We start from the raw sequence: 21855 nt of genomic DNA, 5'->3' as shown, positions 1-21855 counted from the left end.
GTAGTTACCCCGTCTACTGGCCCGGAGTTGCTGTGCCAGTCTCCAGAGGGTTTGGCTGATAACACCCCTGGATGACGAGATAAGCTCCGTTGCTATGGAGACGTCCGCTTCCCGGTGGGAGTCTGTGGCAGAGCGGCGCCTGCAGCGAGCGATGCAGCGAGTTCGCAGCTGTCCTTGTGCTTCTCCGGGCTGCGATGACACTCTCGGTCCCAGAAATCCGAGACGGGCTTGGGAAGAGATTAAAAGATGTGCCTTGCGAGACGGGGCTTGGGAGGTGCTGGAAAGACTTGGGATGCCTGCTGGGCAGACGGCACCTGAGCGATCTGCTGCCTTATCTGATGATAGTATGCAGGAAGATCAAAGAGATGCAACAATGAAGCCAGCTAGTGGCGACACAGGGTGCTGTCCAGGCTTTCCCAGTGCAGAAAGCTCCTCCTAACTCAGGCCAGGCTGACAAGCACGAGAGTATTGCTTGGGAGGTGGTCCAGGATTTGCAGAATAAAGTTGCTCAGTATGGATTAAGTTCCCCTCAAGTCATGCAGGTAATTAGAGTGCTGAATACTGATCTGCTTTCTCCATTTGATATTAAACATTTAGGTCAGGTTTTATTCCAGCCTATACAATATTCAGTTTTTGAAGCCAATGGGAGAAGGTTGGCTGAGAAGGCCGTAGCTGGGAATATGCAATTGCCTCAAACTGATCCCAGGCGTTTAGTTCCTGTGGATGGTTTTCTGGGGATCAATGAATTTTGGGACCCTGATGTTCAGGCTACCTGGCATCCCCAGATCCTGGAACAAATTCAGAAGGTTGGCATGGCAGCTTTGCTAGAAAGTTTGGATACAGCTGCTCCAAAGACGCGATATACGAAGGTATTTCAGGGGCCGAAAGAGAACTTTTTTCTTTTGTAGAAAGGCTTGCTGGAGCCTTAGAACAGCAAGTAGAGGATGACACCATGAGACAGATGTTGTGCAGGCAGCTGGCAAGAGATAATGTGAATGATGAATGCAGAAAGATCATGGATGCTTTGCCTGGAGAACCCATAGTAGCACAAATGGTTGATGCCTGTGCTAAGGTGGGATCTGGAGAATATAAGTCTGCTCTAGCAGCAGTCCTGCGGCCTCCTCAAGTAAAGTCTGGTGGACTAAGAAAGAAACCTAAGGTTGAGGAAAAGCAGAAACAGGTTAAGAAGACAGGGAAGGAAAACAGGAGGATTGATCACTGCAAGCGATGCAGGAGGCCAGGTCATTCTTCAGACCACATCTACCGACATGGTTGATCCCTGGTACGCCAGGGAAAAAACTCGCTAAGGAGCGCATGGGGAAATTGCGCTCAGATACAAATGTTTCCCCAGGCTCCTCTGATGCAGGCATACTCAGCCAGCTTGCAGCCAGCACCCAGGGTTCAGCTGGGGTGGATGTACATACCGCAGCAACAGTCGTCTTAGACTCCACTCGGGTTTATAGGGTTCCCTTGGATGCACATGGACCCCTAGGGCAAGGCCTGAGTGCATTGCTCGTAGGTAGGTCTAGTACTACCGTTCAGGGGATCCATGTACACCCAGGAGTTAGAGATGCTGACTATACAGGTCAGATTTGTGCTATGGTTTCTACACCCTCCCCTCCTCTTACTATTCCTGAAAAGACCAGAATTGCTCAACTTGTGCCCTTTAAGTCATGTGTTCCTAGAGCAGAACAACACAGTTGCAGAGATGGTGGCTTTGGATCCATGGGACCCATCTGCAGCCAAGCGCTGCAGATGACATGTACCCTGTGCCTGCCAAATGCCCAGCTGCCCGTGATCCAGCTCCGAGGTTTGATCGACACGGATGCTGATGTGACCATCATCTCCTTCTCTGTGTGGCCTGCCAGGTGGCCTCTGGCCCCTGTGGGGTCAGCCATCACAGGGTTGGGAGGAACCACAAAGAGCTATTTAAGTGAACACCCTGTGCTGGTGAAAAACGCAGAGGGGCAAGCAGCTCTGGTTCAGCCCTATGTCACTGCAGCTTCGCTTAACCTCTGGGGGTGGGATGTGTTGGCAGCCTGGGGGGTACGGATTGGGATGAATTTTTGATGGGGGCCGCTGCGCTGAAAGGCGCAGTGTATCTATGCTGCCTTTGCGGTGGCTAGTACGCAAATCCATCTGGATTCCTCAGTGGCCCCTGAAAGAAGAGAAATTAGTTGCCCTTCGCCAGTTAGTCCAGGAACAATTAGGGGCATCTTGAGCCTTCTACTAGTCCCTGGAACACTCCTGGTTTTGTAATTAGGAAAAATCAGGGAAATGGAGGTTGTTGCAGGATCTCCGACAAGTCAATGCAGTGATGGAAATATGGGGTCATTGCAACCTGGCATGCCCTCACCCACCATGGTGGGAAATCCTGATCATTGATTTGAAGGATTGTTTTTCACTATTCCTTTGCATCCTAATGACAAGCAAAAATTTGCTTTTACTGTGCCTGCAGTTAACAATGCTGAACCTGCAAAGAGGTATCAATGGAAGCTTCTACCTCAGGGCATGAAGAACAGCCCGACTATCTGCCAATGGTATGTCGCTCAGGCTTTGTCCGGAGTCCGTGAGCAGTTTCCTGAGGCATGCTGCTACCATTACATGGATGATATCCTGGTGGCAGCAAATTCAAACAATCCTGTTATTTTGAATCATTTTCTCTCATTGCAGTCTGCAGGCGAGATGCACCTGCCTCGAGCGAAAGTCTGGGTACGGGACCTCCTCACTAAGAAGTGGGAAGGCCCACACAAGCTCATTGCTTGGGGTCGTGGGTATGCTTGCGTTTCCACAGATACTGGGGTAGGATGGCTACCTGCGAGCTGCGTTCTCCCTGACCTGTGGCACCAGAAGCAGAACAGGCAACCTCCAAGGCAACCCTCAAATGATGACCAGAATGCAGATCAACCATTGAATGATTCTTCAGATGATGACCAGGATGTCAACCCTCAGCCTGGTCCTTCTACAAGCAGAGACTGAATTTTAACAGAGACTGAATTTTAAGTTTCTTGTGTTATGGAGTCAGAATGTTACGCAGAATACAGAGCCCTTAAGGCTATTCAGAATTAATGACTGGATGTATAGCTGGGTTCACTAGATGTATTTCTCATGGCATTGCTGGAGAATCCCTCTGCCTGCTTTAAAGTGGTATCTGGTTTGGATTCTGTTTGGTAACTGGCCATTACTAAACAGACCCCTTATGCTGTGTTTGTTCTCCTTGCTGCACGGGATCCCAGAGAGGATTACAAACGTGACCTTTCAGTCCTTTTAAAACAAAAAGGGGGAATTGTGGATGCTAGCAAGGGCTAGCAGAGGAATTTTCCTGTGAAACTTTTCCTTCTCATAAGAAAGCAGTTAGAGAAATCCAGCTTCTCACAGCTTCTCCGTGAAAGCTTTCATTCTCATGCAAACTGGATGGACAACAGTTTAAGAGAATGTAAATCATTTCTACACCTGCAAGTTGTTTTGAGAACTGTGAAAATTATTTTCCTTCTCTAAGAATAATATTTGGAAATGGGTGTCTTACTGCTCAACCTATCACCTTGGGAGGTGGTGAGTCAATAGGCCAATCATGTAATTTCTCTTTTGCGAATCATGCTATAAAAGGTATGGGTGATTAAACAAGGTCACTTCGGCCATATCATCTGACCTGGACTTACGTCGTGATTTCGCCGGTCTCTGGGGGTAACAGCGACAGTTGGTTCCAGTAATTCAACTGCATGATCTACCACTAATGCACCTTTAAGGCTTTTCAATAGAGGGACTCTCAATTAAAAAAAGCTTTGGAAGGTTAAAACTCAATTCCTTAACAAAGCTGTAAATTCATGTGCCTTTGTTATTTTCTTTTAAAAACAGTTTCTGTAACTGTGTTTTTTAATTACAGGATTACTAAAACTGAACAAGTAGTATTTTCACCACTGAGTTTTATTTTCCAAGTTAGTTTTTTCTGTTGTGACTTTTTTTTTAAGAAAAAAAAATCTCACAGTATCATACCCTACCATCTCTGGATGACAAATATTTTATTAGAAATTTGGAAAGATCTTAGCACTATCCTTTTAAGTTAATAAAAGTGGCTCATCAAGCAATGTCTCTATCTAATAATTGCATGTCTTGTTCCACTTAAATGTAAGTGGAAAGAGATGACTGGTGGTATTATCTGAAGCTACCTAGGCTATATAAAGGTCATCATTCTTACCAATCCATGAATTCACCTCAGTATGCTGCGAATTGAGAAGTAATTTCTTCTTTCCCAAGTAAAGGACCTATATGAAGAATCAAGCTGCTGGTAGGGTAAGTAGATGCTCTGGGTTTCTAATATAAAAATCAGGCCATACATCCCTCTTGCTTCTGTCAGTGAGGAGCAGATGAGGTACCTATCACTCCATGGGATCTTTTGGTTCTCTTCAAAAGCTATATACTGATATTAAAAGGCAGGCAAACAATTCTTGATTTTGGTATAAGAAACTATGTAAAATATTTCTACTAACTAGTTTGAAATCTTCTGTGCAGATATTTGACATAACAATGAAAATGAAGATTTTGCATAATTGCCACAAGGATCTTGATCTTCCTATAACATAAAAAGATTGTGGAAGACAAGACAAGCTAATGAAAATTAATAAAGTACTTTATTTGATTGATTTGAACTATTAAAACACTGAGCTGTAACACAGCTACCAAATATTAGACATACAGAGTCCCTTGAAGTCTGGCTGGCAGACTATGGATGATGGAACTATACAGCTTCCTCCCACATAACTGAGAAAAAAAAGAATTGAAGAAAATATGTCAAACTTCGGCAGTCTCCCAACCTCTAAGGGCTTAAAAAAAGGGAGAGCTTTTAAGTGGCATTTAAGGCCTCCTCCAGTATCCAGTGGCATTTAAGGCCTCCTCTTTTAAGTGGCATTTAAGGCCTCCTCCAGTATCAGTGGACACTCCTGATGTAAACAATACAAATATACAATCAAGCTTTAAAAAAATAAACAAAAGAGCTTCATAGCCCCTTCATATTCCTGGACTGCACCTTGAAAAGTAGCAGGCAATAACTTGAGTCCATCATAACTTTCATTATCTAAATCTTATAAAAGGATGTGGGTTTGGGGCAAGTCCTTCAATTTCATTGCCAGAACTTACTAAGTTACCCACAGCATCCCAAACCCACCAATATTCTCCTTTCCTCATGCAGTCAAGGCAGGTCTCATAGCATTATAAATCTTGTCTTCATACACTGGAAGCTAGTTTTGTCTAAATGGTAAAGGAGTACTGGATAGCACTCAGTTGAGAAAAGTTGCACCACTAGTACAAATTAAAGCTCTTGACCACCTTGTGATTTGCCCTTCCCAAGTAAATTGCTCCAATAAAACCCTCATGTCTGCTGAGGTAGAGGGCAGAAGGCACAGTCTCACTGAGTTTGTTTTTCTGGCTGTAAGGTTGGCTGCACAGACAGGAAGGAGGCGTTGTCTGAGCTAAGAGACAAAGCAGACAAATCCAACTAGAGTGCAAGAGAGGCCTTGCTTACAGAAGTCATCATTCCAAACTACCTGAAGTAGTTGAACAACGAGCAGGATTCATCAGAATTATTACTTATCAGTGCAGCAGCTGTGAGGCTGGAGACAGAGACCTGAGCATAGGCCCCTCTCCAGCAACCATTGAGAGCAATTGCTGTAGACACTGAGGACACAGAGATGTTACACATCTTCATCCTCTTTCTCTAGGAAGTCAGTCAAGGTACTGTCATCGACAGGAATTAGTAAGTATTCCACACCATCAGCTCCCTGAGAACAGACATGCAAAGACATTGTTAACACCAGTGTACAGTGCCAGGCAAGCCACTAGACAGCACTGCAATGCTAGCATTTATATGCAGTCTGGCTGACATCTGGACAGCATTTGGAATTACTGAAAACCTGGAATATTTCACTGGAGCAACACTGGCAATGCACAAATACTGAGAAAAGTCACTGAGTGAGAAATCTTCTGCTGGGTTATGCTTGTCTGACACTACAAAGCTCCTCAACACAGTGTTCCCATATCTTGTACTGCTATACTGCTCCATTATTATGACAAGTCTGCATTCTTTCCTTACGGAATACAGGTAATACTATTGGAAGCAGACTGGCAGGCTCCACAGTCCGCTACTTCTCACAGTCTTCAAGAAGAAGATATGTAGGCTGCTGAATAACCAAAGCACACTGTGTTTCTACAGCCCTCTATCCATGTAAAGGGTGTTGACAAATTGGAGGCATGGAAAGAGCTGCAATTACAGAATTTCAGCCCCTTGCTAGTTCCTAGGTGCTTAAAACAATACAGCCTCACTTAGTAGCAAGTAAGCATCTTTTTTACTTGAAGTGGCTGAACATCCAGAATTCTTCCCTGGACTCACCCGCTTGGTCCGGATGAGCTTGTGGTCCCTGAATTCTGTCAGCTGCGCCCTGAGTGTCAAGTCACTGTTCACAAGGAAAGCCTCCCGACACTGCTGGTAAAAGTCCTGGAAAGACAGCCCTGGAGACAGAAAAAGGGAGGAACAAGAAACTGAAGTAGTAAGATTGTCAGGTTTTTCCAGGTATAACACCACATATCATCCACCTGAAAGTCTTGCTTTGGCTTAGACCACAGTGGCTACAGTAACATCAGCTCGTGCAAGTATACAGCCAAAGTAATACTTCAGTAATTAATGAAAAACAGCTGGAATTAACATTCCAGTCACCCTGCTGCCTAATGGAATTTTAACAGCACTTTAAATGCACTTCCTAAAATGGTTAATCTCTCTTAATTTCCAACTCCTCTATCTTGCTTTCTTTACCATTAAAATGTTATTTGTAACCACTGCAACACCTATACAGACAGTGACAGAATATTCCACATGTATCCTAGAAAGCAGGGGTACATCAGAAGTCATTTAGATAGCACCTTTAAGTGCAAGTTATGCAAATTCATAGTCTTCATTTTAATTTTTTTTTACTCCACAGCTCCCCAGGAATGGTCTCAGTCATGTCTAAGCATGTAAGAGGCAGTCCTTCAGGACCAGCCAGTCCATTGATTTCCTGTCTGAGTCAGACACAGTGCCACTAGAATGACACTGAGCCTCACTGAGCCAACTGTCCCAGCACTTCTGTTGCTGGAGATGTAACCTGTATACCAAAACTCAGGGATGCTGTGAACAGCAACACCCCAAACAGATGAGAAAAGGTGGGTACTTACCTGGATAAGACGGATTGTCCTTTTTCTCCAGCTGGTGCTGAGCAAGCAGTCTGAATATCCCCCTAAGAGAAAGGAGGAAAGGGGAAAATCAAAATAATAGTAATTAAAAAAACAACCCAAAATTCCCACCATTAGAAAATATTAACTAATTTTGCCTTATGCACAAAGACCTGGTTGTGAACCTCATCACTGGACAAGGTTTGCTACCCAAATGCCATTAAATTAAAGTAACCAATCAATTGGAACCCAGGTCCTACCATCTTCATCTCGAACACTCTTATCAGAAAACACAGATTGTAAGGACTGGGTCCTTGGCAAGTGCTCCTGTAAAGTGTAAGAGTGTCTTACCTAGCATTGAGAGTGAGGCTATGCAGGACATGCATTAGGGAGCTCAAAGCCAAAGATCCAGACTGTTGTACTAAAAGTGAGTTCTCATAAGATGTTTCTTCCACATAAGGACTAAATGTGGTTGTTTCATACCAAAGCCAGTTATAAAGACTCAGCTTTGCCTGATCCCACACTAGACAGAGAAAAAAGAAAGAGCAGACAAAATTGGGAGATTTATGTTTTCTAAGGTGTTAAATAAGCAATATTAAAATGCACGTAGTTCTGCTGTAGGATTGAGGAAACAATGTATGCTTGTGAAAATCACATTACACAGACCCTGATAACTGCAGTTCCACTAAGATAAATTCTCTGCAACAAAACATTTGCAGGCATCCCTTTTCCACAGCAGCTTCATAGATACATTATAATTCCTTCCAGAGTCAGGAGTATGCAAACAATTTCTGGCAGTAGCTGGATGCTCTGCCTAGAGAGGGGGTAAAATAGCTCAAACAAGATTCTTCTCAGAGGGTGTGCAGACTCCTCCCTTGAGTGGGGACGCCCCTCAAGGTAACTCCTAAAGGCTGAGCAAAAGATATCTGCCCATGGTTGTTGGTATGGGTGAGTAATATCAATCTCTACTTGTATTGTTTTTACTAGCTTTAATATAACTGCTTCAACAGTGCTTCAAAAAGAGTGAACTACACTAACAGTTACTGCTACCTGTACTGTGTAGTAAATTCTGATTAGGATCTCTTAGTCTAATCATAATCAATATAAGTAAGTAATTTATTTAAGTGTATTTGCTTTGCCATCCTTAATTCTGTGAGACAAAGGTTCAATTACACCGATAGAATCCTTTAACATAAACCAGCAACTAAGTCTGGGGCTAAGACTGGTTCCAGCCACACCCAAATCCTTTCTGAGAAGGAGTTTAGAAAGGAAGGGGGTCCTTTCTGCACCTCCTGGCTCAACAGAAGGCTTCTCTAATAAACTGTTTAAAGCTCCCATTTTGCCCACAACACTGACTGATAAAAGAAAATTGTTTAGATGCAATGACAGACATAACATCCAATCTCCAGTTCACTAAGTTCCTAAAATCAAAGGGTGCCAAAAGCCTGGAGTCTATTTGTATATTACGATTAGTGGTATTTCTCAGTGTCTTTATACAGTTTTGGTTCAGCACAGCCACACTCCCAATCAGGACTATACATACATCAACAGATCTGTTCTACACATCAACAGTAATACATACTAAGTAATGGCAACACACAGTAAGCAATACATGAACTTATGAAACATGCTTAGCAGCCCCAAAGCAGAACACAGATCCTTCTCTTTTCTAGATCAGGCCCAAGGGAACTCACTGAGAGGAGCGTTGATGTGATCGATAGAAGCAATGAGGTAAATGCTAGGCAGGGAGGATAACTGTGCAAGGATCTGCTGACTTCTTTCTCCTCTCAACATCTGGCTGTCCAGGTTATGAATGAGGACATAGAGCTCTAAAGATGAATCTGCAAGGTCAGAAAAAAACAGCAGTGAACCAATCAAAGAAACTGCACACAGGCTGGTTTCCCATTCCCAGTGCAGCACAGTACAAATCTATTCCATCACTCCAGTATCATCTTCCTTGTACAGCTTAGTTTGAACCTATACTGGGTGTTTCTGAGCACCTAAAAGGGTTTTTCTCAATTCACTGTCATCACAGTTACAGGGTTGGTTTTTTTTTCAATTTAAGCTTTTCTGTTATAATCCACTTTCCACTTGCTCACAGCTTTACCAGGAATTCTCCTTTTAGCTGTGATTTTTTTTTGCAGTTGAAGGTCACTGAAATATATTTTAGAATGGAAGTCTAAGCACAGTTTTTTCAGCTGCTTTTGATTTACACAACTGGGATCTTTAAGCTCCTCCTCACAGTAAAAATGCATTTTCTATTCAAGGTTGGATCCAAAGCATAGTAACTTCATTGAAAATTTTAACAAGTTCTGAAAAAAAGTTACAGAGACCTAGCTCAGATAATGCAAATGACAGATGGTAAAATTTCCAGCTAGCTTCTTGCTGCTGTACTTATCCCAGGGAACAACTGTTTCCTGAGTCCAGAAAAAGTCCTAGAACTGTAACTAGTTTTTGTGCAAATCAATACATACTTGCCGGCCAATGGAAATCAGTCAGATCAGCTATAATGTACTGCAAGACTGACTTACACTCATACATACATACATTCAGGTGGGAACTACTGTTACCTTAGTCACACAAGAAATACTCACAAGGTAATGATGAAAAACAGAATGTAAACACTGAAACACTAATGCCATGCACAATTAAGATTCTATGGCAATTTGTGTATGAATATGGAGGCAGTGAAGCAGACATTCAGAAATAATTCAGCAAGCGTTCTGTGAGGCAATACCTTTTTGCTTTTGAAATCAATTCTAACCTGCTGTCCTGCTGTAAAACACTGTCTTGTGGTAACAGATTACCTGGGGTTGTTACACATGTATGTACACATACATTCCTGGTGCATGCATGTTTTCATATATGTTTCATAAATTACAAGCAAGAAAGTACACTAGCTACAATACACTAAGAAACTGTAACTTGCATGTATAAAAATTATAAGGAAAGAAAATGTCCAGGCTCTCTTAACAGTAAGTAGACTCTAACATTTTTGTGCACAAAGTTAATCATTTTACCTTCTTTAAACCTTTTAATAATGAATTCAAGTTGGTCAAGGGGGCTGCGGAAGGTCCCTGTATGGTCCAAAACCTCCTCTGTGATGGAGTTGAGAATCTGAAAAACAGAATGGGAGCTCCTTATGAAGGGCTCTGACACTGAAGTGCAGAAAATCTGCCTTTGAATGCCTTGTGAGAGACAATCTGATTTTTACCATAAAAGCCCTAAAACAGCGAACATAATCAAAAAAATTATACCCCTTTTCAAAACAGTGACATAAAACAAGGCTTTAGAGTGGTGAATATCTATTAATGACAGAAAGTATTGGAATCCTTGGAAAATGCATGGGATAATTTCTTCAAATATTAAAAGACAGAGGAACTGTTCTTCATTCAGAGTCTGTTGCTACAGGATGGAGCAGGTTTCCGTAACATTTTACACTGAAAGACTCTAGAGGTATCTGTAACACAGGATGAGTACATAAACCCACAAGCTTTTCCCACACTTACAGATCTCACAGTGATGCTGGGGAAGTATCCATTAACCACCAGGTGAACAGAATCCTGGAGCAGAGAGGTACGAAACTTCTCCAACAGATCACGCTTTGAGCCCAGTCCATAAAGCACAACATTGAAACCCAAACTGCAGAAAAGTGAGCAAATACACTGAATCAAAAAAGCGCAAGTCTGGTTTTAGGTCCATACATTCATTAGGCAAAATGATCCATTGCAATCTTGGTTTTAAAAATTTCACGTTTTGTCAACTCCAGGCTTACCTTAAGCTTACAGCTGATAAATAAGATTAGCTACAAGGAATCTGAAACCTGGCAAATGCATCCTAGAAAAAGAAACATTTTAGCAGTCTAGAGGTTCACAAATTTAGCAAAATATCTATGGAAGAAAATGCTATTGACTACGAACAGAATACCAGATCTACAACTTCAGGTACGAAATGGTAATCAACATTCACATGGATCCCCTCACCAGTGATTATATTACATGTTTACTAAAGGTCACAGTAATTACAAGAAAAAAAAGCAAGTCTTCATACTGGTTTTCCACTCTGATCCTCAGGCACAATTTCAAAGCAAAATTACTCTATACTCATGGATATTTCTTATCCTAATTGTTCCACAGAAAAAGAGGCAGGAAAGCATAGAGAGCACGGTATGGAATTGTAGAGACCCAGAAAAGCTGACTTCAGTTGCATCTCTCACCCTCTCTCAGGCCTCTATCATCCCTATGATACGGGAAATGCTCATTAGGCCTCAGCCTTGATGAACTGCATCTAGACTAAACACCTCTCCAGCTTATCAGAAACACTGTCTGTTCCCAGGAACTAATACTGTCTATTGAGCACCCGTTTTTTAATGAGCAGCCATAAAACTTCCTTTTCTTACCTGATATTTCGGTTGCTGAACCTTCAAAGAAAGTTACTGACTCAAACTGTGGCCAGGATGAAAAAATTACTCTGTCTAAAGCCCACTGTCTTGTGTCCCTATAAAAGTGGTATAAAGTGAGACCCTTTGAGCTCTCCATTATGGGGGGCTGATGCATACTAAAGCCCACTCTCTGACACTACAAGCACTGGTCCAGAGTGAGATCTTTTTGATCTCTCAATTCCCAGAAGGTAATTGGCTGACAGTATGTCTCAAACACCAATAGCCAGGTGCCTGTGAAGCCAACCAAGTAGTAACAGATAAGAATTGCTGGTAATAACCAAGGACTACTGGTACTAACACTGTGAGGAAAATTTTGGCTGGAGAAGGGGGCCCAGGTGGAGATAAGGCAGCACTTTTCCATGAGAAGAAGAACAACAAAGTACAGTGCAAGCACAGGAATGACTGACAGCAAGAGGACGTGGACTATAAGGTGGGACTGGGACTACCAAAGACCTCCAAAGCCCCCTGGCCCATTTCCAGAAAGGTCTAAAAGAACAGACTGTACATAAATAATTAGCATAGAAAAGGAGAAACCTGTCTTTGGGGCAGAGAAACCTTGTCCATAAAAAGGCAACCTCCCTGCACAAGTCCAGGCGGTGCCCCTCAGACCCTGGACATCTCATCAGCTGAACAAATACAGCTGGATCAATCACCTGGATCAATGCTGAATCCAGGATCAGCATCCCCTCAGCTGGCTCAGTGGTGGAGCAAGGGCTGGTGAGCTTTTTTTTGCTTTTTAATTAATCTCTCCTCTTTTAAATTAAGTTCTTCAGTTTCTCTTTTCCCTTCACCCTGCCCCTTTATCCCCCAGTGCCGTGTGCCTATATAGTAGGTCAGGGACTAACATACCAATTTCCATGCCAAGTGTATGATTTGCTAATGAAACTCTCTGATTGTTTGTGGACCCTCGGGCTTCTGTCATTCCTTTCGACCAATGAGCATTTTTGAATCTTAAGCATGTCTTTACTCTCAGGGGTGGGTTATCAGAGGAATCACAAAGCTTTGTTTAGGTTTGAGAAGCAGGAAAAGCATTATCTTGATCAGAAAGAAGAGTATCAGGTTACTCAAATAGCACTGGGCAAAGGCAAAGTGTTCAACAGCTGTCACTGCCTTCACTGTCATCTAGGGATTTGTTCCTTCTGTCCTGCCACATACATCTCTAATCATTTGCCCAGATCACCAAGCCACAGAGAACTCCCCCTCTTGCAACTCTCCAACTTTCAAAGCTGATGTCTTTTTCATACTCTCTGTCCCTCCTCAGGGACCACAAATTTCCTTAAACTCCACTCCCTTGCAAACACTTCCCAAGGGGCTTTCTCCTCACCAATACTGGCTCCAGCCTCAGCACTTAACTTCAGAGCTGGTGGTCTGCCTTCTTTAAGGTGCTTCAGAATCTCACAAGGTCTCTATAGTTCCATTTGCTTTCCTGAATGTTCACCTTTCTCCTTCCCATGAAGATACACACAAAGCCAAAAAAAATTTATATTGCCAGTGTTTCTAAAAGCATTAAGGTTCTTCATGCCCAGATCATTAGGTACCACAAGCATTTAAAGTTAACTGCTACACCACTGGAGACAGCCACAGACTGAAGATGGTGGTGGTGGGGTACTCACTGCTAACTTGCTGCTGTAAACAAAAATGATTCCTCACAAAGGACACTTTTCTCACGATTCATTTTCCCTGTTCTTTCATTATTCATATTCCCTGTTTGTGAGTGCCCTCTAGCTTGGTTTAGAGAGGCACAGGCAAACTAGCCAGGTAGAAGGCAACTTCACTGCACTTCAGGCATTCAGTTCAAGGAGTTAATAAGATCTGATTTGGTCTACAGGAAGCACTGAACTAAGATAATGTCACCTACTTTTAAAATTAAGCAAAGAAAAAAAGATGCTCCTTAATTCATCCACACAATGTTACCGACATGAGGGCAAGTTTATTGGCAGTGCCTTTTTACTAAGCTTCTTCAGTGATTCTCCTTGGATACTTACTGTAATTGCAGCATCCACTTGGAAAACAAGGATTCATGTTGCTGGTTAAGGTCTCTAATTTCAGCAGCATAGGCAAGGGGAGCTTTTTTCAAAAGATCATGCAGTGTTTGCTGTGTTGAGAAAGATGACAGTCATTCAAAGCTGAGAAGAAACAAGAGATATACCTGGAGTCCTTAAAACACCCTCTAGCAAGCTCCCTTATCTAGACAGAATAGTTTTCATTGTCAGTGCACTCAGCTTATGGTTAGTTTTTTTTTCCTTCCCTTGAAGACCCCCCTAAGCAGAGTTTTGCTACTAGACACACAAAGCAGAGATTAAGTATGGGAAACGGCAGCTAGACTAGGACTAGAACAGACCCCACAGCATGCATTTTTCTCTTCCTGCCAAGTATGGGAAAACCACTACAGGAAAAATGGACAGACACAGCACCAAGCACTTTACCAAGAAGATACAACATCACATCCCTGCTAATGGGAACAAAGGCTCCAATCAACATGCTTAGCAATGGTTCAGGTGTTTGTCACTACAAGAGAAAGCTCAAAATCCCCACCATCTAAAAAAAAAATTCAGCCGAAAGGAAATAATTTGCAGTTGATGGCCTCTCCTCTTCAATTTTAACAGCTTTGCTTCCCACTCCCTTGCAGTAGAAGACAGTTTACACTGGAAAGGCAACTGCAATGTATCAGACAAAGTACTGAGAGACAGAACTGCTAAGCCTTCAACTACTTTGAAGCCAGGAGTAGCTTTAACACTGTAAGCCTTGATTTCCTTCCAGAGCTGTTACAAAAGAACTTGTTAAGAATCCAGATGTTTCTCTGGGCAGCAACTCCAGACAACAACAGGCATCAGGCAGTCTGCATATATGCCATCTTTTAAAACACAAATGGGTATAAAAAGCAGTCACAGACACAAGAGCTCCAGGTATTCTACACAATTCCCCAACACCTGTCCTTGTAGGGTACAACTGCTTGCTTTGAACTGTCTTGTGGAAGTGACATATGGAGAAAAATAAAGTAATACAGTCAGCACAATTAGACCATTCCTGTCTCCTAGAAACTGCGAAGGGACAAAGTACATCTAACAAACCAGGCGACAACATTTAGAGCTGTCCCAGTTCTGCAAGTGGCTTGACCCAGTAATGTTCAGATGAAATCAGCTCTCTTGATTTCCTCTACACATAAATAGCCATGACAGTTTGTAATTCCCCCTACCATTTCATTGACAAAAATGATGTTTTAAAGCAAATCTCTACAATTCTGCTTCTCCCTCTTTTCCTCCCCCAAAAGCAAACTTAAACTTTTTCTGGTAACTGCAGCTTTCAGCAGTGAGCTCACCTGATAGTGCCTTCTCCCTGCATTATCCCTACTGTCCCAGGTTCAAACAACTGGGCACTGTCCCTGCTCAGAGAAGTGGTAGAAAACATACTGCTTAAATTGCTACCTAAATCAGTGTTACCACTGACCCTGTAATCAGCAGAAATAAAGTGAAAATAGCAATATCAGGAAATTTTGATGAGGAAAATCTTCATCAAAGAAATCAAGAACTGTGAGAGTTGTGTGATTCACTATGAACTGTACCTGATTCAATCGTCTTTTCCGCAACTTCTGCAGTGTTCGGTCTGAAGTGAGCACTTTGGAACTACTGTGAGCTTCAAAGTATTCCTCCACCAGGTTGCCCTACAAAAGGACAGCAAGATCAGCAACACTCCTCCTGCTATCAAGCTACCCTCTCCCTAAGATGGCCAATATGAGACATAAAGCAAGGATGAATAGAAAGACAGAAGATATTTGCAAAAATAGCTTCTATAGCAGCATTCTGCCAAAGCCAACCTAGTCAGATGATTCTTTCCTCAAGAGAGAGGCAGAAAAGAGATTTTGAGAGAAATAACATAACAGTAATTCTTAGGTGGTGTGGGGATCCCTGGTGCTGGAAGGAAGTAAGACAATTAAGCTGAACACCAAGCCAGAACAGTAATGTGTGCTCCTTTTGGTGCTACAGGAATCAATTTCTTCATCCTGTCTCAATACAAGGTCTCCTGCTCCATGGACGTCTTAGACTTCTCCTTCTGAAGCTGCTAATGCTACAAACTGGATTAGCACACAGGTTCACATGATGCCTGTCCAACAGGGATTATGCAAAAGTACAGCAAAGGCCAGCCCAGCTGGTCTGATCTGAAATGAGTTTAGCAGTTCTTCCCCACAGTCAGGTGTGGTCACTAACAGCTTATTGTCACTATAGATCCCTTCATGTTTGCTAGCTCAGGGGTTTATTTTCGCACACTCACCATCTTTTGATCCTTAATTTTTTTCGCTAGGCTGTTTCTGGGAGGAGGTGTAGATGCAGCCTTAGTTTTTCCCGGAGTTTTTTGACTTGATAAAACAATGTTGACTTCTTTCTGATCTTCCTCATCCTCCTCCTCTGAGCAAGAAGCTGAATACTCACTCTCACTTTCTAAATAGGGATCTGGAGCTAGAGCATAATTTTACAGTTAAAAGCTAGGAATGACTTCTTACACAGAACTCCTTTTGCACCATCTCACACACATTCTCTAGATGTTTTTCAAGCACATGAATCCTAAATATATTCACAGAAAGGTAAAATCAATGCTTAGGAGAACTGCAAACACAGATGGCAATTTCTTTTGCAGTTCTAGAATCACGAAGTATTGTTAAGTAAAGCTTGATACCTTGATACCAGCTAAGAAACATAATCATACCATAGAAAGAGACTAAAAATGGACAATGGAATTCCCTATTTCTCTTAGCATCTCTATGTCAGTTTTCCCAAATGCCAATTATGCAGGCTGAGTATCCTCTATGTCACACTCTGCAAAACAAAGTTGTAGAAAGATACCTCTGTTAGCACTGCTGAATTGAAGAGCACCGACAAAATCTGGCTCAGTCTTGGTCTCTCAACACAAAAGAAATAGAAGATGGAACACCATGTACTAAACTCTCCACTGCATTCATTCTGAGCACGTTTAGCCAATTGGTTACTGGAAATACTTTGACATGGATGTCCCAGCCATCATCAAAAAGTTTTATGCCTGGTTCAAGCAATTAGGCCACATTAAATGTCAACATAAGTTCAATTACTCAAAGTTTTGTCTCTTTTGATCATGCTACTGAAGTTCCGTAACTTGGTGCTTCTAACCCTTCCAACTCCTCACCTTAGCAGCAATCAGTTGTAGGGAGAAGGTCTACCTACATTTCCTTAAGGACATTTCTACACTCTCTGCAGCGTGAATCAGGTTGTTTTAGTCACACTGCTACCACAGACAGAAGCTCAACAGGAAAACTCTCTCCCTTGAACACAGTGCTTCACTGACTGTGAGAGCTGACTGCAAAGGCTGATCTTTACCTGCTAGTCTCTTTCTGAGTCTGCAAGGTGTGGTGGACACAAATTCTTTCTTTTTACTCTGGAACAGCAAAGAAAAAACATGCATTAGAAGAAGAAACATCTCTCTCCTTTAAACAGCCCTCTGCCAAGCAAAGACAGGTTACATTTCCAAACTATTTCAGCCCACATGAAATTGGGAAAGCAGACAAAGTTAAGTATGGAGAGTTCTTATTTTGACATTCAGAGGGAGACAGGATCAAGCTCGAAAAGGGGCTTAATTCTTTAACCTCAAGATGGAGGGTAGAAAACTGTGAAACCTCCAACCACAGCGCCAATCTTGGCTCCTCAGAAGAGTCCAACCAAAGCAATGAAAAACTGGAAATGCTTCAGTCCCCACAGCAGTCACTTTCCACATCATGCTGTCTACTCAAAGTCATCTGGAAGTCCTCTATGAAAACAACTACTAGAATGACAGAAGACCACTCAGGATACTAAGCCCAGAAGAAGTACAGCAAAGGAACCAGAGCTGCCTTGGCTCATCAAGTCGTAGTGGCACATCTTCCTTACCCATGTGTAAAGCACATGTTTGACTCAGACACTGGATCAAGTCTGCAATACTTAGGAAACACTTTTGTTGATCCTGACAAAGTGGATGTGAAATCATCAAGGAGTGAATATGGCATCCCCAAACAGCATGTCTTTTTCAGGTGTATCTCATCCTGGAACCTTATACCAGAAAAGCTGTGCATACATTTCTGCTATGATGCTGTACCATTTTAAAAAGCCAACTCTTTCACTCTATAGCCACAACTGGCAGTTCTGGACTGTATCTCTCTGTAGTGTCATGAAACACAACATCAACTTACATCTGCCCATTATCCCAATTTATTTTTTATAAACAAATGGTAAGTAAGAAACTGAACAGCATTGCAGCTCTTGAACTCCTGTTTTAACAGCATTTCTTACAATTAGGGCTATTTCTTCCTTTAGTGAGAAACTGGAAAGCTATGAGTTTAACTGTGTATTAGGGGGTTGTCTAGCATCCTCACTTGTGTGATTCAAGGAAGTAGTTTCCACTCATGCTAATTAAGCTGTCAAACCTACTATTTGCCCACTGACTCCCAACCCCATAGTCCTGATTAATGGTTCTCACTTGAGTTACTCCTGTCTGGTTGGAATAGAAGAGACATCTCTACTGTGGATTATGCTTTTCAAGGTCCTTTCTTTCCAAAACTGTAGGAATTGGCCAGTTCAAGTTTCTCAAGTGGGGAAAAAAACCCAGACACAAAATCCAAACAATGTGAAGTCATCACTCACCCTCTGCTGCACTTTGTTTGAACTTGAACGTTCTGAAAAGAAAGAAAACAGCATTGTACAGAGTATTGCATATTTTCAACATGGCGGCACAAGGTGGTCCATTAGATAAACAGGCATTCACTATTCCAAGGTACACTGCACCAGAGTATCAGCTCCCTGGATGGTTAATCCTGTGAGGGAAGCCTCTAGTTCCTCACAGGTAGGCAAGGAGAGAACAAAGAGAGTTGCTGAGAGGAATGGGTTAGAAGTAGAAGACTGGCAAGGAGAGTTGTAAATACGCTCAAGTGACCACGCAGCTGGGGATAGCAAAGACTCAACTAGCAACGTAGAAAAAAAGATACACCATGTCTATTGCTGTTTACCCTGTGTATGCTTTGAGAAGTAAAACATCTGTGTATAGATAACGTGGGTGCTTGGTAGGCCTGGAGGCACCCTAGCAGACAGGCTTGAGCGCCCTGCCCTGGTACAGAGAAGATCAGAACACAGTGAAGATCACAGCATGGGGGAAAACCACACATGTACAAAACCACTGATAAACCAGTGTGAACAGCAGGCTGGTGATTCTCTAGCACTGGACCAATCTTAAGGGTGCCTGCATCTCCACTAAGTGCCTACATCTCCACTCATGTGCCTCTGCCCAGGTGCTGCTTCGGGAACATAATAAAAATAAATTTATTCTTTGCATTCTGGCTCTGAGTTTGTGGTGGCTCCAGCAGCCTGCCTGTATCAGCTCACAAAAGTCAATGTTACTACCACAGAAGGCAGCTTTTAATTTGTGGTCACAGCTTTGGGAGGCCAGGAAAGAGGAAGAGACTCCAGCAGGAGGAAAGAGGCTGAAAAATGAGCTAATGTTCTCTCCCTGAGCACATCAGACTCCATTTCTGAGCACAAATGCACATGCTCTTGCCAGTGCTGCCCTGCATTGACTTCTCCCATCTGTATTTCTCCCTGCAGCACCAGGTATTAAATATTATATAATAAAGTATGAATTTACACATGAACACCCACACAGTCCTACCCAATTGGTGTTTAACACACCAGCCCAGCTCATAACTCTCTCAAGCGCAAGTATTTCTGTTGAACAGAGAGGAAGTTGTTAAACGTCACAGCAATAGATGAGAAAGAAGTTCATGTTTCCTCTACAGCAGCAGGACAGAAGAAGAGACCTGACAGCCGGGTGAAGCACAGGCCATGCACATTAAATAGTTCAGCCTACGGCTTTAACCTGACTAAAACACTCAAGCATGACAGAAGCTGGAACTCAAGCACCCACTCTACCACCCAAATAGAAACATAATCCCCATTCACTCAGTTCCAGTTCTCCAAACCATCACAGGACTTACTGCTGCTTTGAGGGGTTTTGGCCATCTTCTCAGAGCACTTGGAGTGATCAGGTGCCACCTTCTGTTCTGGTGTCTGGGCTAATTCAGAGGCTGTAGGAAATAGGGGGAGGGGAAGGAAGGACATGTCAGGTACAAAACTTCCAGCTCTGGCTAGTCAGAAATGGAGCCATAGACCTGAAATGCTCTCTACATATTAATTCCCTAGCTATTTCAGGAAGTGAACCAGATATTTCTATTTTTTTCTAATGGTGGCTGTAATCCTCAGCAAAGATTTTCAAAGGCTGAGCTCATCAGTTAATTAATTTTACAAATATGGCCAATGCACTGGCAGAGCACTTTTTGCTCCCTGGGAGACCACATGTCTTTGAATTAGAGCAAGGTTTGATCAGGCTCACTTAGTCCTTTAAGACTGCTCAGCTGGACATAATGGATCATCAGATATAGCGAACACATCAGTTCCCCAGGAGGAACTATTTACCTGTGTCTTCTCCTTATCAGTACAAGCTGAAGCTAAGTGACTGATCTAAATATGAAAGGTCACCATATCCTGCTAACAGTCCCTAGCACTGTATGACCAACAGCCTATTCCATGGAACAACACTGAGACTAACAGGCTGTCATTGTATGACTTCCCTCAGTTTCCAAACTGAGTCAGGGCTCCAGGAGGGAGCACCAGTGAAACCTACCCTGCTGCAGAAGGAGGTATAAGATAGGAAACACACAACTTCCCAAGACACAGCAGAAACTAAGAGGTACCAGAACCAGTTTCTGTATAGTGATACAGTAGAACGATCCCTCTCCCTCTGATCATCCTTTGTAGGATGCATCATTAGCTGTGACAAATAAACACTAAGGAAGTTCGTATGGTGCTGGACACACAAAGACTCTTCAAGTAAGAAAAAACAGTGACAACACGGCTCAAACATCTTATTTAAACCAAAACAGTCCACCCTCTCTGGAACTGCCATTTTCTTCTTGCTTCTCTTAAGCCCGCAGAGAAAATACGAGCAAAACATACCCAGCTCTGCCATTTTACTGGAGCGTTTGGGAGTCTGGAATGAGTAAACTTCACCACCACTTATATTTGAGCCATTTCCCACTGGATCTGTGAAAAGAAATGTTACTCACAGCTATTTTAAAAACCGATAATATTCCCAACCTGAGGAAGATGGAATGCAACATTTCACTATTTGGCTTTATATTGCAGGTGTTACAAAACAAATATCATAATAAAATCCTAGAATCATAATCTTCTCTTCTACCTTTTTCCACAAGCACAACCAGAGCAGACTGAGCCCTCAAAAGCAATTTCACCAACACTGTACAACCCTAACACTGCAAGTATCTCCTGAAGTCAGAGCTGTGTTAGGTTTTCCCCTGCTAATACCTTGGGCACACAATCCAAGAGCAGCAACATAGCTCTTCTCTTCCAGGATCTCCTGAGCTTCGTTATCGGAAATACTCTCAAGCTTCTTCACAAATCTCTTCATACTGACACTCAGCTGAGCCTTGTCCTTCCGTACTTTAGTACCTAGAATTGCAACAAAAGCTTTAACCTCGTGCTGTTTCATTATTTCTACTGCAGTAGTATGCAACCACCCGACTTAGACACCAGGTTCTTATTATGCAAATCACTAAACAAATTCAACGGTGAGATGTCCTGCTAAAACAACAGCTGGTCAGTAGCTGACCCCACAGGCATTCATCCCTCCTTCACCACAAATGCTGGCTCCTGCAATCCATGAGGGCAAGACCCCCCATTTCAGCGATCACCATCTCCACAGTTTGGGAAAAATGACAGTGACTCACGCGTTACAGTATCAAATTGCATGCAAAGGGGATGGTACTTGTCAACCCTTATCTTTCCTAGAGAAAGGGAGCAATTAGAAAATACCTTGCCTGTAGGCTGTCAGTACACTCATGGGAGAATTTAGGCTGAGACCCCTCTGGAGACCGTCTGCATGACCTTCTGCTCAAAGCAGGACCAGCAGTGAAGTCTGATCCGGATGCTCCGTGCCTTGTACTGGCAAGTTTTAAGCATCTCCACAGAGGTTCCCCACCTTAAAAGTTGTCAGAACTGCTGCAAAACACTCCTATAGCAAGCACCTGGAGCCTCGTTCCGCTTTGACTGTGCGAGTGTTTAACCGCGTCAGGCCCGAAGAGCTCCCCAGCTCCCTGTGCCGCTTCCCTGGCACCCGGTACACGCTGCTGCGGGGGGAGCTCGTATCGAGAG

At 42.8% G+C, this 21855-nt stretch overlaps 2 protein-coding genes across 4 annotated transcripts in view; one reads left to right on the top strand and one right to left on the bottom strand.

Moving 5' to 3' along the window:
- The window catches only part of NIF3L1 (NGG1 interacting factor 3 like 1), a 10958-nt gene extending 7620 nt beyond the window's left edge, over positions 1-3338 (top strand). For 2 of the 3 annotated variants that reach the window (XM_017728292.1, XM_017728284.1), the window contains exon 6: positions 2459-3338. In XM_017728292.1, coding sequence (XP_017583781.1) covers positions 2459-2979 — 521 coding nt within the window. In that variant the 3' untranslated portion in view covers positions 2980-3338. The remainder of the gene's footprint in view (positions 1-2458) is intronic. The other variant, XM_017728297.1, reaches the window with a different exon arrangement.
- A 1560-nt stretch (positions 3339-4898) lies between these two features.
- ORC2 (origin recognition complex subunit 2) lies at positions 4899-21849 on the bottom strand. The gene is made up of 16 exons (XM_017728277.1): positions 21517-21849; positions 21010-21153; positions 20641-20727; positions 19623-19712; positions 18280-18311; positions 16984-17041; positions 15908-16092; positions 15201-15299; positions 13624-13733; positions 10707-10839; positions 10218-10314; positions 8892-9038; positions 7549-7720; positions 7201-7262; positions 6383-6501; positions 4899-5774 (listed from the first exon to the last, which is right to left on the bottom strand). The coding sequence occupies exons 1-16, from the start codon at positions 21542-21544 to the stop codon at positions 5688-5690; spliced, it is 1650 nt and encodes a 549-aa protein (XP_017583766.1). The 5' UTR covers positions 21545-21849; the 3' UTR covers positions 4899-5687.
- Between the last annotated feature and the right edge of the window lie 6 nt (positions 21850-21855).

This window comes from Corvus brachyrhynchos, unplaced genomic scaffold (genome assembly GCF_000691975.1).
Source record: "Corvus brachyrhynchos isolate BGI_N302 unplaced genomic scaffold, ASM69197v1 scaffold370, whole genome shotgun sequence".
Lineage (NCBI taxonomy): Eukaryota > Metazoa > Chordata > Aves > Passeriformes > Corvidae > Corvus > Corvus brachyrhynchos.
Note: the sequence above shows the minus strand (reverse complement) of the source record. Positions and strands in the feature narration are given on the sequence as shown.

Coding starts and splice junctions, on each gene's coding strand:
- ORC2 (XM_017728277.1), bottom strand. CDS start 21,544: ATGAGTGTACTGACAGCCTACAGGCAAG. Junction 18,312..19,622: donor CAAAACCCCTCAAAGCAGCA/GTAAGTCCTGTG, acceptor CTTTCTTTTCAG/AACGTTCAAGTTCAAACAAA. Junction 10,315..10,706: donor CCAGCATCACTGTGAGATCT/GTAAGTGTGGGA, acceptor TCTGTTTTTCAG/ATTCTCAACTCCATCACAGA.